The sequence below is a fragment of the Apiospora hydei genome (genome assembly GCF_038363865.1).
Source record: "Apiospora hydei strain CBS 114990 chromosome Unknown utg000006l_segment0_segment0, whole genome shotgun sequence".
Taxonomy (NCBI): Eukaryota; Fungi; Ascomycota; class Sordariomycetes; order Amphisphaeriales; family Apiosporaceae; genus Apiospora; species Apiospora hydei.
This window is the reverse complement of record NW_027117365.1, coordinates 2150507-2163530: the sequence shown is the minus strand read 5'-3', so window position 1 is coordinate 2163530 and position 13024 is coordinate 2150507. Positions and strand designations below refer to the sequence as shown.

Below are 13024 nucleotides of genomic sequence, written 5' to 3'. Positions count from 1 at the left end.
CCCTTTTTTATCCGCCAGACTGCTTGCAAGACTTTGGTGGCCCCCAGCGAGCAACCAATCGCCTGGTTTTCAAAGTGCATGAATGATCATGTCTCCTCTGTCGCCTTTTACTTTTCAGACAGTCTCTGGCGGTGTTAAGCTGTGAACACCCAAGGCAAAAGCTCGAGAGAGACTTGCGTCGGCTTTCGCTCGAGTTACGCGACGCGACGCCTTGGGTATTCTATCAAAATCTGGGTGATTGAAATTGAGCTTCCAGTCGCAAGCAAGTGCCGGCAGCATGACGAAGAACAACCATGTCTGTTTTGTGTCGATGTACTCCTACACAGCTGACGTAGTATCATTCTGAGATGCTATTGCATCCGTTTCATGTGAAGTCAGCCAAAGTATGGATGTTATACAACGGCGTTGGGCTATGATCAAAGAATAGAAAAAGGGCGGAGCATTGTCAGCTTGACACGCGGTCACATCGTCCTACAGAAACATGAAGGGCGCTAAGCCCCAGGTCTTTTGGGCCTTTAGTAACGGGGGCCAAAGCCAGAGGTCTGCTGCGGGGGTGTACCTTTAGCCCTAAACTTCTGGTTTGCCAATCAGTCGCTAACTGCGAACACTTCTGGAGAAATTATTCGGCAGTTGGCCTTTATCTCGCAAATAGCTGATGCGATACCACAGTATTAGCAACAGTTCTTATATACCGAAATTATGTTCATCTATGGGTTCATTCGCGGCGACGCACTCGAGATGGCAGATCCACCGACCCCAAGCTGGAAGAAACTACCGAACGGACCCCCACATTGGGTGGAAGCACCAAATGCAAGAAGCTAAAAGACGGTGCACAGCGGCCCTTTACATGCGCAGGATGACAACCATGCAATACTATAGTGGTATGCATCACGCACGAGGGAGAATGGTTCTTTTGGTATATGTAGACGCCGCATCCTGTTCCGGGCCAATTCCATCAGTCTCGAAGACTCACCGGGTGATGTCCAAGAGCAGGGAGTAAACTCCCAAGAGAAACCCAAGACTCAGCACATTCGCTGCGGCGGAAGGCTAAGCTCTGACGCTTGCATGAACCACGATATAAATAGCAGCGACTCGTTCTGCTTACTTGACATTGGCCTCCACATTGTGTCACCCACAGCCATGCAGCACCTGCAGTCAGTATATCAGGTTGCAGTGGTGGCCATTGGTGCATCGAGAAGGCAGCCAGCCAGCACACCCCCTTTGCCATGGGGCTTACCACCAGGAAATGCCCACTGCCAATAGCGGACCCCAAATTCAGGCATCACTCGGTTAAACAACCGACTGTAATGCATCCATCCGTTCAAGCCAACAAACAGTACCCCCAATCGTATCTGCAAGGTGTACATACCATATTGAAATTGCACAAGACTGGCATTCGGTGGGCTAGATGCTCGGGATGAATATCGACGAGAGAATTACATAGAAGTACAAGTACCATTCAATTTATTAACCCGGACCCTTCGCCCGCGTTGCTCGCCTTCGTTGGCCATCCGCTTTTCAACCTTGGTACATGTTTCTTTAGAGCCTTCACATCTTCCCACCATGGCTGAAGTCCTCGGAGCTCTTGCTAGCATTGTAACTATCACGGAATGCATCTCGAAAGCGTCCTCCCTTGTGATCGACTATTACAAAGCGCCGGCGCAGATCGAACATCTTCAGGTACGGGTTACGGCCCAATATCTTCTCTACCGAGGTCTCTACCGAGGTTACTAACATGTATAGAAGAAACGAATCCAGACGTTTCACGATGCTGTAAAGGCTCTCGAGAATTCTTCCGGTGCCCAAGACAGCTTCTTCTCGCAATCATTATCCAGCACTTTCGCAGTTATAGAGGAGCTTGACCACTTCGTGACAGTTGAGCTCTTCCAAAATGCCACTCTTTCGAGCCGAGCGCGAAGGACTGCCTGGCTTCGGGGCAAGTCCAAGATATCCAGGCTACTGCAGAAGCTGGAAGATGCACAGTCGATATTGCGAGTAGCCTTGGACGTTTCCCAGCTGTGAGTGCAGGACATAGCACTGTCTTTACTACGTCGTATCTGATATACCAGGTACACAGGAATTCTCGACAGCACGTTGAATCAACGTTGGCAGTCATCAGACAGTGTGCAGCTAGTACACAGGAGACCTCAATCATGATGGAGCGCAGGATACAGAACCTGGAAAGGCAACTTGGCTCTTTTAAGGAGTCCGCTGAGCACATCAACCAGACACCTCTCTCGTCAACAACGCGAGATAGCGTAAACAGCCTGGCTCTGTCGTTCATTGGCAGTGAACCTGGAGACACGCCGCCTCCCATGATCGTTTCTCACCGTGCGCAACTCTCTTGTCTAGTTACCAACGAAGAAGGTCCGGATAGCTCTGGTGAAGGACACGGTGTACCCGACCACCGCGGTGCCACGTTTGCAGCAATAGCGAGCCCATTCGAACTGTCCTCCTCGTTTTTCCCAGAGACTTACACAAGCATGGCGGCTGCACCCTCACTTATTTCTTATGACTTTGCATCGGTGCATGACACGAGCTACGCAAGAATATCTCGATGCAGCGCCTTCTATTCGCCATCACCACGCAAGTGGCTACGTATCACTCTGTTAATCACTACGAGCGTCGACAGTCCCTACTGGAACCTCGTGTGTGTTAATGCTGTTGATACGAAATGGGGCAATGAAGGCTGGGTTCTGCCCAAGAGACTAAATGCTTCCATCGAGGGTTCGCTCGGTGCTTTCGACGATCTCAGACAGGATTCAGAAATCAGCTTGTATCTCGGGCCCCCGCATGGGAGTGCTGGGACATACCAAAGCCCGAAGCTCCGACTCGAGACAACCAATGCGTCTGTCAGCATCAAAACGTCTCTGCTGGAGGCCACTAAGATGGTACATCACTGGTATTGCCCTAGATACCCTGAAACTGATATCGTGAAACGAACTTTGACCCGACGTTCAAAGCAAAGTGGTTCGATAGCCTGCATAGGCTCAAAGTGGACGATTATGACTCAGTTCACAGCATGTCAAACGGATTTCGATGTATATCTCTACAACATGCAGATCTCGCACTATTTTCACAATACACCCGGGATCTCCCGTCTCCTCGGCCTGGTTTACAATCAAGAGGATGGTTATCTTACAGGCTATTTGTCCGAAATGGCCCCAACTCCATTTTTGTATCTCTCCCGGCCGTTCCAGGCTCAGTCAACCATGATCCCTTGGAAACGTCGAGAGAAGAAGTGCTGGCAGATAGTCTGCGTAGTCACCTCATTGCATAACTCGGGATTTCTGGTCGGAACCATGACTGACCCGATCAGGAGCTTCATCGGTACAGATTCAAATGACGACTTTTTATGTCGAGCCCTGTTTGACAAACGTTTCTACTACAACGAGAACACGCCCTTTCTTGTACCCCCAGAGTGCCGTTCTGAGGCGATATTTGACTCCACCCGACGTTATATGCCGGCATCTCCATCGACCGATCTCTATCAACTAGGCTTCATGCTCTGGCGTGTCGCCAATGGCCTGGAAGTTGTACTTTCATCCACTCTCTGTGGTCTAGCAGGATGTAGCACGAGCCCGGACAAGCTATGCAGAGAGCCCCATGCGGATCCAGCCCGCTTACCATCACTACATCATGATGTTCCCGAATACATCTCAGAAATCATAGAGATCTGTCGATCTGCTGATCCAGCTTCACGAGAGCCGGCTTGGAGGCTATTGGAGAGGTTTCCCTCGACTACAGACCGAGGTTGGATCCGGACAAAGAAAATCATCCACAACCTGTGGAATTTGATGCTTGGCGTTTGCGATTGGTATACTGTGACACGTGCGGGGAATTTACGGGTGAACACTACTATCATTGCATTACATGTTTCTCGTCCAACTTCGATATTTGTCGCGGTTGCTTTTCAAACGGGGCGCACTGTCTTGATGAAGACCATCTCCTCCAGGAAATGCCCGACGATACATATGACTCGTGGTACACTTGCGTCGGGGCGGATGGTAAAAGGGATCAAAGACTTCTTCCTGACCTCTAGCTAGTGCATCACGCATCAACATAGTACTGGAGGGGCAAAGGGGCGGTGATTATGTCTTGTTGGTATCAGACCCAGGTTGCTTGGGCTTCCCTTCTATCTCATAATCATATTATATAGAACCAATTTCAAACAATGCCAGTTTTGATGTCTACTCACATGATGATACCCCCACAAGTAGAGTGAAACTTACGGGTCGAAAACTAGCGGAAGGAAAGGAGGCCCAACCTTCATGGAGGTGTTTACGAATGCTCACTAACCATTTAACACTCACCCATTGGCAAGAAACATATGGATTGGGAGAGCAGTTGAGGGGCTCTGACATTGCAAGGCCTGATTGGTTTGACCTGATCATTCCCCTACAAACCTGAATGCCCCGCTATTTTCGATAAAGGGGGCAGGTTCAGGCAGTAAGCCCCTTCTGCATCTTCTTTCTTCATTGACCTTTAGCATGACTTTGCCAACAGCACTTTATGCTTCTAAACAAGCATGTACGTTTGTATGAGCCCTCATTAACGCGAAACACCAAAAGCTTGCACAAAACAGTATGGCGGAAAATCAAGAGGTTGGCCACAAGTCCATCACGGCAAGATGCTTCTGCAAGGCCATGCAGTACAGCCTGATCCTTCCTTCCTCAGTGCTCCCGCTCCAAGCCCACATCTGCCACTGCAGTCAGTATCGCTACATGCATGGCGCCATGTCCAGCACCCACGCACTTCTCCCTCGAGGAATCCATCCACGATTTGTTTCCCCCTCCAATCTGGAGCATTCTACAACTCTCTACAAACAAGGGACCGGCAACAACGTCCAATTTTGCGTAGACTTGGAGAATGAACTGCCCATGGAAGCTGAATCGGAAGTGGCCCCAAATATCGGGTCGTACTGGAGTAACTTCGGTTTTGACATATCATTCGTAAACAAGAATTCAACAAAGATAGACGGTCTAGTCAAACAAGGCTAGTCCATGAGTGCTTCTTTAAACGTAAAGAAAAACAATATTATTGTACACTGTCTTTGTGCCCCTGTAGATATTTTCGTTAGGTTGCGGTGGGTTTTCCGACAAAGTATATAGGAAGGGCATATCTACCACCAAGCAGATGCTTGAGATCCCGGGTCACATGAAGCTTCGATCACTTCAGTGTAATACGAAAATGGCTGTCTCAATGCCCTCAACAAAACACAAGGGAGCTAATTCCCCTGCGAGCGGGAAAGATGCTACTACCCCGGGCGGCAGTGAAACCAAGGTAAGCCCCCAAAGGAAGCAATGGAACCGGTGCGACGAGAAGCCCGAGGGACTGGCCTATAACCCCTTTTACGGCAAGAGGAGGGGCACCAGCTGGCGCGAAAAGCAGAACGACACCGTCAAGGGCATCCGGCTCAACTGGGTCTGCCGCTACCCCCAGAAGAAGAAGGACGCCGCCACCGCCGCTGCCGCCGCGTCCAAGAAGACCGACGACGACCACTGCGCGGGCAACTCGGTCGAGGCGTTGTTGTCCATGTTTGCCGCGCACCTCGGCTTCGCCTACGTCTGGATCATCCGCGGCCCCCGCATCCCGACCCCGTTTATTGACAACAACAGTAATGGCGCCGGTGCCCGCGAACCGACGCCCGAGTGGTCCGTCGGGGTCTGCTTCGGCAACGAGGAGAAGAAGTGCATGGTATACGGCAACATCTACGTCACGGTCGGCGCCGAGAACAAGCAGATGGTCACGGGCCTGATGAAGGAAGGGTGCGAAACCATCATCCCGGGCGGCGGCCGGTCCCTCGATCTGTGGGTTGCGGACGCCGATATGCCGCGGCCCTTTGCGCCTCGGAAGAAGAAACCCCGGAAGCCGCGCTACAAGAAGAACAAGAACAAGAAGACGAAAGTAGCCGACGAGCTTAAGAAGGTCCCGGCGACGACGACTCCCGCCGAGAGGAATAAAGAGAAGAAGAAGGCGGGGGAAGATGGCAAGCCGAAGCCGAAGGTCTTGCAGGCCAGCGCGAAACCTGAGAACCGTGTCACAAAGCCGAAGCATAAGAAGAAGAAGAAGAAAGAGGCAGAAAAGAAGGAAGAGGAGGGGGCCGGTACGAAGAAGAAAGAGACAGGTAAGTCATGCGTGTATGCATTTAGCTAATTCCTCGTGCGCAGAGGTATCGGGACTAATTGAGTGAGAGACGTTGCAATCGAAATGAATATTATGAACATTTGTTATTACCAGCGTTCAATAGACTGTATGTACTTGTAGATATAACTGGTTAAAGATGTTACTTCACAAAACAGAGCAGCCCGGTAATCCTGATTCCCCGGCACGGAACTGCCAAGAGCTTCGGCACCGATGTCCCCAAGCACACAACAGTTGAAACAAATGCAGAAACCATCACTGGTTCCGCCCTTTGATAATGTCCGCCGCCTTCTCCGCAACCGCATACACAGTAGCCTGCAAATGCGTCCCCGGAATCATCGGCATGACGGAGGCGTCCACGACCGCCAACCGCCGCGTCCCGTGCACGAGCAGATCGGCCCCCACGCACCCGCCCAGCGCCGCGGGCATCATGGCGCAGGTGCCGCTCGGGTGCGCATTGGACGGCCGCACGAGCCCGCGGGACACGAGCGCGTCCCACATCGCCTCGTCCGTCTGCGCCGCGGCCCCGGGCGCCACCTCCCACGGGACCGTACCCGGCCAGGAGGGGCGAGGTGCGGTACAGGTCGCGTATCCAGCGGATAGAGGCCAGGACCACGGCGCGGTCGGCCGGGTGGGCGAAGGCTTGGTACTGCACAATGGGGGCGGCCTCTGCTGGGCTCAGTCCAACACCATTGAGGGTGGTCGTGTTGCTGTTGATGGCGCTGGTAGATGGGGCCAGGGTCACGGTGCCGCGCGACCATGGCTTGTTCAAGCCACTGGTACCGAACCCAGCGGCCGTGAAGGGGAACTCGATGGCCGCGGCGTCGAGGCCCCCCAAGTGTCGCCGCAGAATCGCGCGCTGGGCGCGGTAGCCCGCCAAGAGTTCCGGAGAGGAACGGTAGACGCCCGGCAAACCCTTCATATCCTCTCCTCATTGCCGCCATCGGAGACGGCGGTGACGGAGTCCATGATAGCAGCGTACGAGCCCGGCGTAGTGAAGTTCCGCAGCGGCAGGAACGCGGCCGTGTTGCTAAACGCGACGGTATAGGGCCCCGTGCCGTGGGCCTCGTACTCCTCCCACGCGCTGGCGTTGTAGGTCGCGTTACTGGCCAGCGTGCCCGGGTTCGGGAACGCGAGACCGCCGGTGAGGTTCCACGACCCGAATACTTGCGGGTGGTCCTGGAAATTGGCCCCGACGGACGGCAGGTCGAGGCGCACGGGAACCCCCGCGGCCTCTAGCACGGCGCGCGGGCCCACGCCGCTCAGCTGCAGCAGCTTGGGCGTCGAGATGGCGCCAGCGGCCAGGATGACCTCGCGGGTCGCGCTGATGTGGAACGCGACGGCGGCAGCGCCACCGCTGCTGGACCGCGGGGTGACGCTGACGCCCGTGGCGGCCAGGTCGTCGTCGAACAGGATCTTGTTCACGGTGTGGCCGGTGACCAGGTGCAAGTTGGGACGCTTGGCGGCAATGGGGTCGTAGTAAGCAGCGCGAGCGTGGGACCGGGTACCGGTGCGCGTGTCGAGGGTATTGGGCGCCCAAAGGAGCCCGAACGCTCCCCCAGTCGCAGGCTTAGGCGATATCGCTACGCCGTGCGCATTCAGCGCGGCCGTCATGTTCTTCAAGTCTGGGAACATCGTGCTGGGGAAGCCGACCTGGAGCGGCCCCTCGGTATAGCCCGCAGGGTCGGTCTGGATGCCGTACTCGCGGACGTGCTCCGGCGAGGGCGGTGTCAGCGTCGAGCTCTTACGGAAGTAGGGCAGGAGCCCGTCGAACCCCCAGCCCTCGTTGCCGAGCTCTTCCCAAGCGTCGTAGTCAGCTTTGGCACCGCGGTCCGCGAACTGCCTCAGTACTTAGTCAATATCTCAGATCGTGGTGCAAGAATGTCTTTTGTTTGTAATTACCATTCCGTTTACGACGGAGCCACCTCCGACCACGTCCGCCATCTGCACCGTGGTCCTGATGTTGCCGAGGTTCTCGAGCGGCGCCGAAGTGACGTTCCAAAAGTCGACCCCCAGCTTCGGGAACTTGGCCACAGCGCGGGGGATCTTGGTGTTGGGGCTGTCATTTATGTATCCGTGTTCAAGCACAAGTACGCTCTCTAGGTTTTGTCAGAACACATTCCTGACATGACTGGGGGTGCGTGCCCCTGAGCAGCGCTAAGGTAGGGGGAAAGGGGTCGAGAGAACAACACCGTACGTACTGTTTGGGTCCTCCGATAGTTGATTTGCAACTACGAGCCCAGAGGTCCCGCCGCCGATCACTATGTATTCATACGACTCCTTGATTGGTCTGCTGTCGTGTAAGATGGCAGCTGTCGTGGCATCTAGTAGTAGCCATGACACAAGCATGCCGCGCAGACCACTTCGGAATAGGCGATACATGATGAATATGTTGCACACAGAGGGCCGAAGAAGAAAATGCAGAGGGCAGGACACGTAATGAGCCAGGTTCAACAGGTCTACCGTGCAGCAACACTCGTTGTCTTTATAGTAGTCTGTGCTGCTTACTTTCTTCTAACCCCCTATCTTCGTTATCCTCTTAGTTTATTGCATACGTGCATTTTGCTAGGTGATTTCGCAAGCCGTCGCCCGAGACGTTTGGTGGGCGTCGTACAGACGCCCGTCAGCAATTGCAAGAAAATCGAAAACCTATACGGGAGTCCTCACTAGTTGCCTTTTTTGCACAGGTTACGGGACACGTAGTTGGCCTGCTTGCAGATTGAATGCCCACCAACGTTGCAATAGTCGGATGCACCCTTCGTAACTGTATGTGGCGTCAACCTAGTTCCAGCCTGGCCGGGGGGTCGGGTTGGCTTGGCGTGCCTCGGCATTGCTACATCGGGATAGTATATCTCCCTATACCCATGCAATGCGACCCTATGATGGAGGCTAGGTCGCCGATTCGCCCAGGCCGTCCCACATTTGACGTTCTAGATGCGCTGTATCTTGCCCTCTGCCTTTCGCTTGGATTCGAGATCACTTTTTCCACTCGATTCCAGCCGGCCATTAAAGGTGTTTTGTTCCTGTCACGCTGCTATCACGCTTGGTCATACGATCATCAGTAGCAAAGTGCATGCGGGGATCCTCTAGCTCGGAGTTGTGAATATAGCCGGGATGTATGTATTCTACACGGGCTCCCATTGGGTCCCTCCCTCCTACCGCCTCCGTCAACCCTTGACAAGTACCAATTGCCCCCTAAATATTTCCATCCTACTTTTCTTCCCTCCTTCTCCCCTCTTAGAGCACCGCACTCAACATCGTCACCGGGACGCTAAACACCGACCACCCCGCATCGACCTCCGCGAACCCCGAAGCATTGTCCCGCTGCCGCCCGTCCTCCAGCGACGTCCAGATGTGCGCGACGGAGATCCTGACGAGCCCGCGCCGCGAGGCGTCGGTCTTCATGGACTGGACGCGCGAGCCGCCGGCCGCCCCCTGCACGCCGCTGTTGTCGCAATCCCGCCAGTCCTGCCGGGCGTAGACGAGGTGGCAGATGACGTCGAAGGCGGGGGCGCCCGCGACGTAGCCCGCGGGCGCGCTGATGTTGAACGAGGCGAAGCACCCGCCGGGCGAGCAGCTCTCGGCGAAGTGGGTCGCGAGCCACTCCGCGTAGGGCGTATCCCGCGCCGCGGCGGTGAGAGAGGAAGAAGAGGAGCCATGGCTATAGCCGGGAGCAGCTGCGGCCGCCGCCGCAACGGTGGACACGAGTGCGACTAGAGAGGCGTGCATTGTGACGGTACACAGTAGCTTGCCTTTATCCGGGAAGGGATATGAGATGAAGGGTTGAAATAGCTATATATGAAGGTCGTTTATATAAGCCTGTCGAAACTATGAGACTATCCATTGTGCATTAGCGGACCTTCACATGACTTATATATACGCCATTCCAATCGCAATGCAACGTCACAAGTATTTAGGTCATCTTCGGGTTCATGTCGCGCTCCAACAGCACACTAACCCCGGAATGCTGAGCCGTTGCTCTGTGTCGCTGTCTCGTTTTGTCGTGCTATGTTGCTTACTTTCCCAGTCGTATCCGTTGCAGATCGCCAAGCTTAGCCCAGCTATTTGTAACCCGCTACTGCTTTAGCTTGTTGTTAAAGTTAACCTTGTATTCTTAGTAATACCCCTAGAACAGTAGGTTAGGAGGATTGCCGTAAGCTATACTCTCAGCACATGATGGGTGTACAAATGCAACGGCTTTGCTTGATCGTATCAGTATATATACTTGGGACCTTGCTAAGTGGCGATGACCAATGCAACTAGGAGATTGGTATCCGCTGTGGTAATGACCAACGACATGTAAACTTTTATAGTCTGGGAAAATCACTGATCCAGCGCCCCCCATATATACAAGTTACCCTTTTAAACTTCATATTCAGTTGAGTGCCAGTTCCCGCGTAAACCCAGGGAGTGAGCGAGTGAAGCTATCCCCTTGAATACCGTGGCGATCTACCATTCCATCCAACCAGCCAGAACAACCACCACTGATCTTCAACAGGATCCTCAAATAACCTCGATCAAGCATCGTTGTTTCTTGGGTGTCATCAGGAAGTACTGATTCGGCTCCATGTCCTCGTCACAGAATCCATCCGCCGCAGAGATCCGAGCATTGCGGAAAGTGAGGAAGAAGCGAGACGTGGCAAGCCGCAGCTCCATCCGGGCCAAGTGCAAACCCATGCATACTGTCACATTGTTCTCGTCAGTACCCATTGAACCGAGAGAGAATCGGGAGTCGTATCAGAAGAAAAACCGCCTGGGGGCTTCTAAGCTTACCTCGACTTCCGCCACCGAAGGGTACGAAGCTGTCCTTCATGCCCTGTGTTGGTTTCTCCCACCTCGAGGGGTCGAACTTGAGGGGGTTCGGGTAGATTACTGGATTTCTGTGCATGGTGTACGCCTGCGCGCTTACAGTAGTGCCGCCGGGAATCCAGTGGCCACAGAACTCGATGCCCTCAGGAGGTACCTGTTGTTAGGGAACTGGGTTAGCAATCCGTCAAACCAGGGGGAGTTGCAATACTGGCAGGCAATAGGTAGTCTTGCATAGACGTGCACCAAGAAAGTAAAGTGGCATCGCCCATTCTTAACTAAGGAAAAGAAGCATGAGCGGAGTGTGCTTACTGCTCTGGGGAGGCCTGCCGGCACAGACGAGTACAACCGCAAAGTCTCCTCTATGACGGCGTTCAAGTAGGGAAGCTTCTTCAAGTCGCTATCCTCAAACGAATCAGGCAGCGTATCCAGCTCGTCCATCAGCTTCCTCCTGACCTCGTGATGCTTCAAGACGCTCCAGATGAGGTACGTCAGGGTGTTGGAGGTCGTGTCCGACCCGGCCACGATGTAGGACTGGGAATTGGCGACGACCTCGTCGAACTCGAGCCCCTCCTCGCCGGCCTTGGGGTGGTACAGCTTGGAGAGCAGCGTCGGCTTGACGTCTTCGCCCTCCTCCTCGACCACGCGGTAGTGGCGCCGGAGCAGCTCCGTCGCGCTCATCTGGGTGCGGTCGAAGACCTCGGTGCCCTTCCGGATGAAGGGGATGGGGAAGGGGATGTACGGAGAGAGTTTGGTCAAGATGGGAAAGGAGATACGGATGCTCTGTGCAGACCCGATGGCAGCCAGATTTCGCATGTATTCGTTTTTCTAGCCACATATTAGCCATGCATGAGGCGTCGGCGGCCATATTCGGTCTCGCACTCACCTCGCCCGTTTCTAGCTGGTTGAAAGACTGGCCAAAGCTCAGCTCTGCAATAATGTCGGTGGTCATGCACATGGACCAAAAGAGGATGTCCTGGACTCATGTTAGTGTTTCAAGGCCATATATCTCCGGCTGGTCATGGTGTCGGATGAGAGCTTACAGTGACGCCGTGTCGTTGCGTCTCTTCTCCCATGCGCTGAATGGCCATGCGGACCTTTCCCTCAATAGTCTGCTTGTGTCGCAGCAGGCCAGTTTCAGACATGGCACCCGACAAAAGCCTTCGGTATCGTCGATGTAGCGCAATGTTGGAGGTGCTGAAGACGCTCACCACATTGACCAATTGCTGGTACCATTTTGTCTTGGGGAACTCGCCCTTGACCGAGTACATCCTCTGCATGGAGGCGACATCCTTGACGCTAACCTCATGCGGGCTGGTTCTCACGATAGGGCCTTGTTGTTTTTCACATTAGCACGATGACACTCTCTGCCGCAAGCGTTCAAAAAAAGTATAATGTACCGTATTTGTCGTGGAGCTCATCGATATAGGTCGGTTTGCGACCGTTGAGCAAGTGATATTTGCCGACGAGCTCGGTGAAGTGGGAATACCACGGGCCAGGGAGCTTCGCGAGTGGACCATTCACAGCACTGAACAGATACTGTATGTCGCCTTAGCTCTGTGCTCTGATGTAACTCATACCATGCACGCATGGTATGGTGTTTCGAACTTGACCTACCGCAAAAAGTCCCAACGCCAGCCCTACGAGGCCAATGTAGGCCGGGTGTGTACTCAAGAGCTCCATGTCGGGTGGGCCAACGCGAGGTTAGCGGAGCGGGGAAATGCAGAGAGTATTACCGCGTGTGGTAGAAGGACGGCAACACTATTCGGTGTTCTGGTGAAGTATATTCTCCCCTCCTGGTGTGATGTGAGAAACGTGAATTGTGTAGTGTACCAAGTATATCGAGTATAATCAGGCTATTTGCCAAAGCGATGATGAGGTTGGTACCAGTCCAGACTCCAGAGACGACATGATTGTCTTTTTTATCTCTGAGCTCGCGAGGAGTTGCCAGAAGGCCGCCTGATGAGCAGCAGACGGTCAGCAGTGAGCGGACCCATGTTGCATTGGAGGCACGTAATGTTCCCTCTGCCCGCAACTTCGGTATTTCGCGGCGCCGTTGAAGCTAAGGCAAGTG

The 13024-nt window shown here is 54.0% G+C and overlaps 6 protein-coding genes across 6 annotated transcripts; 3 read left to right on the top strand and 3 right to left on the bottom strand.

Annotated features, from left to right (window-relative positions):
* Nucleotides 1-1563: 1563 nt before the first annotated feature.
* PG997_007864 (uncharacterized protein) lies at nucleotides 1564-4042 on the top strand (the record flags this gene model as incomplete). Its single annotated transcript, XM_066812179.1, has 4 exons — nucleotides 1564-1680; nucleotides 1744-2018; nucleotides 2078-3806; nucleotides 3956-4042. The coding sequence occupies 4 exons, from the start codon at nucleotides 1564-1566 to the stop codon at nucleotides 4040-4042; spliced, it is 2208 nt and encodes a 735-aa protein (XP_066667521.1).
* A 1148-nt stretch (nucleotides 4043-5190) lies between these two features.
* PG997_007863 (uncharacterized protein) lies at nucleotides 5191-6382 on the top strand (the record flags this gene model as incomplete). Its single annotated transcript, XM_066812178.1, has 2 exons — nucleotides 5191-6127; nucleotides 6303-6382. The coding sequence occupies 2 exons, from the start codon at nucleotides 5191-5193 to the stop codon at nucleotides 6380-6382; spliced, it is 1017 nt and encodes a 338-aa protein (XP_066667520.1).
* A 39-nt stretch (nucleotides 6383-6421) lies between these two features.
* PG997_007862 (uncharacterized protein) lies at nucleotides 6422-7016 on the top strand (the record flags this gene model as incomplete). Its single annotated transcript, XM_066812177.1, has 2 exons — nucleotides 6422-6850; nucleotides 6918-7016. 2 exons carry the CDS (start codon nucleotides 6422-6424, stop codon nucleotides 7014-7016), a joined length of 528 nt encoding a protein of 175 aa, XP_066667519.1.
* Nucleotides 7017-7062: 46 nt separating this feature from the next.
* Nucleotides 7063-8526, bottom strand: PG997_007861 (uncharacterized protein; the record flags this gene model as incomplete). The annotated part of the gene is made up of 3 exons (XM_066812176.1): nucleotides 7063-7983; nucleotides 8047-8243; nucleotides 8346-8526. The coding sequence occupies 3 exons, from the start codon at nucleotides 8524-8526 to the stop codon at nucleotides 7063-7065; spliced, it is 1299 nt and encodes a 432-aa protein (XP_066667518.1).
* Nucleotides 8527-9381: 855 nt separating this feature from the next.
* On the bottom strand, nucleotides 9382-9873 carry PG997_007860 (uncharacterized protein; the record flags this gene model as incomplete). Its single annotated transcript, XM_066812175.1, has 1 exon — nucleotides 9382-9873. One exon carries the CDS (start codon nucleotides 9871-9873, stop codon nucleotides 9382-9384), a length of 492 nt encoding a protein of 163 aa, XP_066667517.1.
* Nucleotides 9874-10647: 774 nt separating this feature from the next.
* Nucleotides 10648-12633, bottom strand: PG997_007859 (Cytochrome P450 monooxygenase azaI; the record flags this gene model as incomplete). The annotated part of the gene is made up of 7 exons (XM_066812174.1): nucleotides 10648-10826; nucleotides 10918-11107; nucleotides 11263-11778; nucleotides 11837-11926; nucleotides 11994-12283; nucleotides 12351-12489; nucleotides 12568-12633. 7 exons carry the CDS (start codon nucleotides 12631-12633, stop codon nucleotides 10648-10650), a joined length of 1470 nt encoding a protein of 489 aa, XP_066667516.1.
* Between the last annotated feature and the right edge of the window lie 391 nt (nucleotides 12634-13024).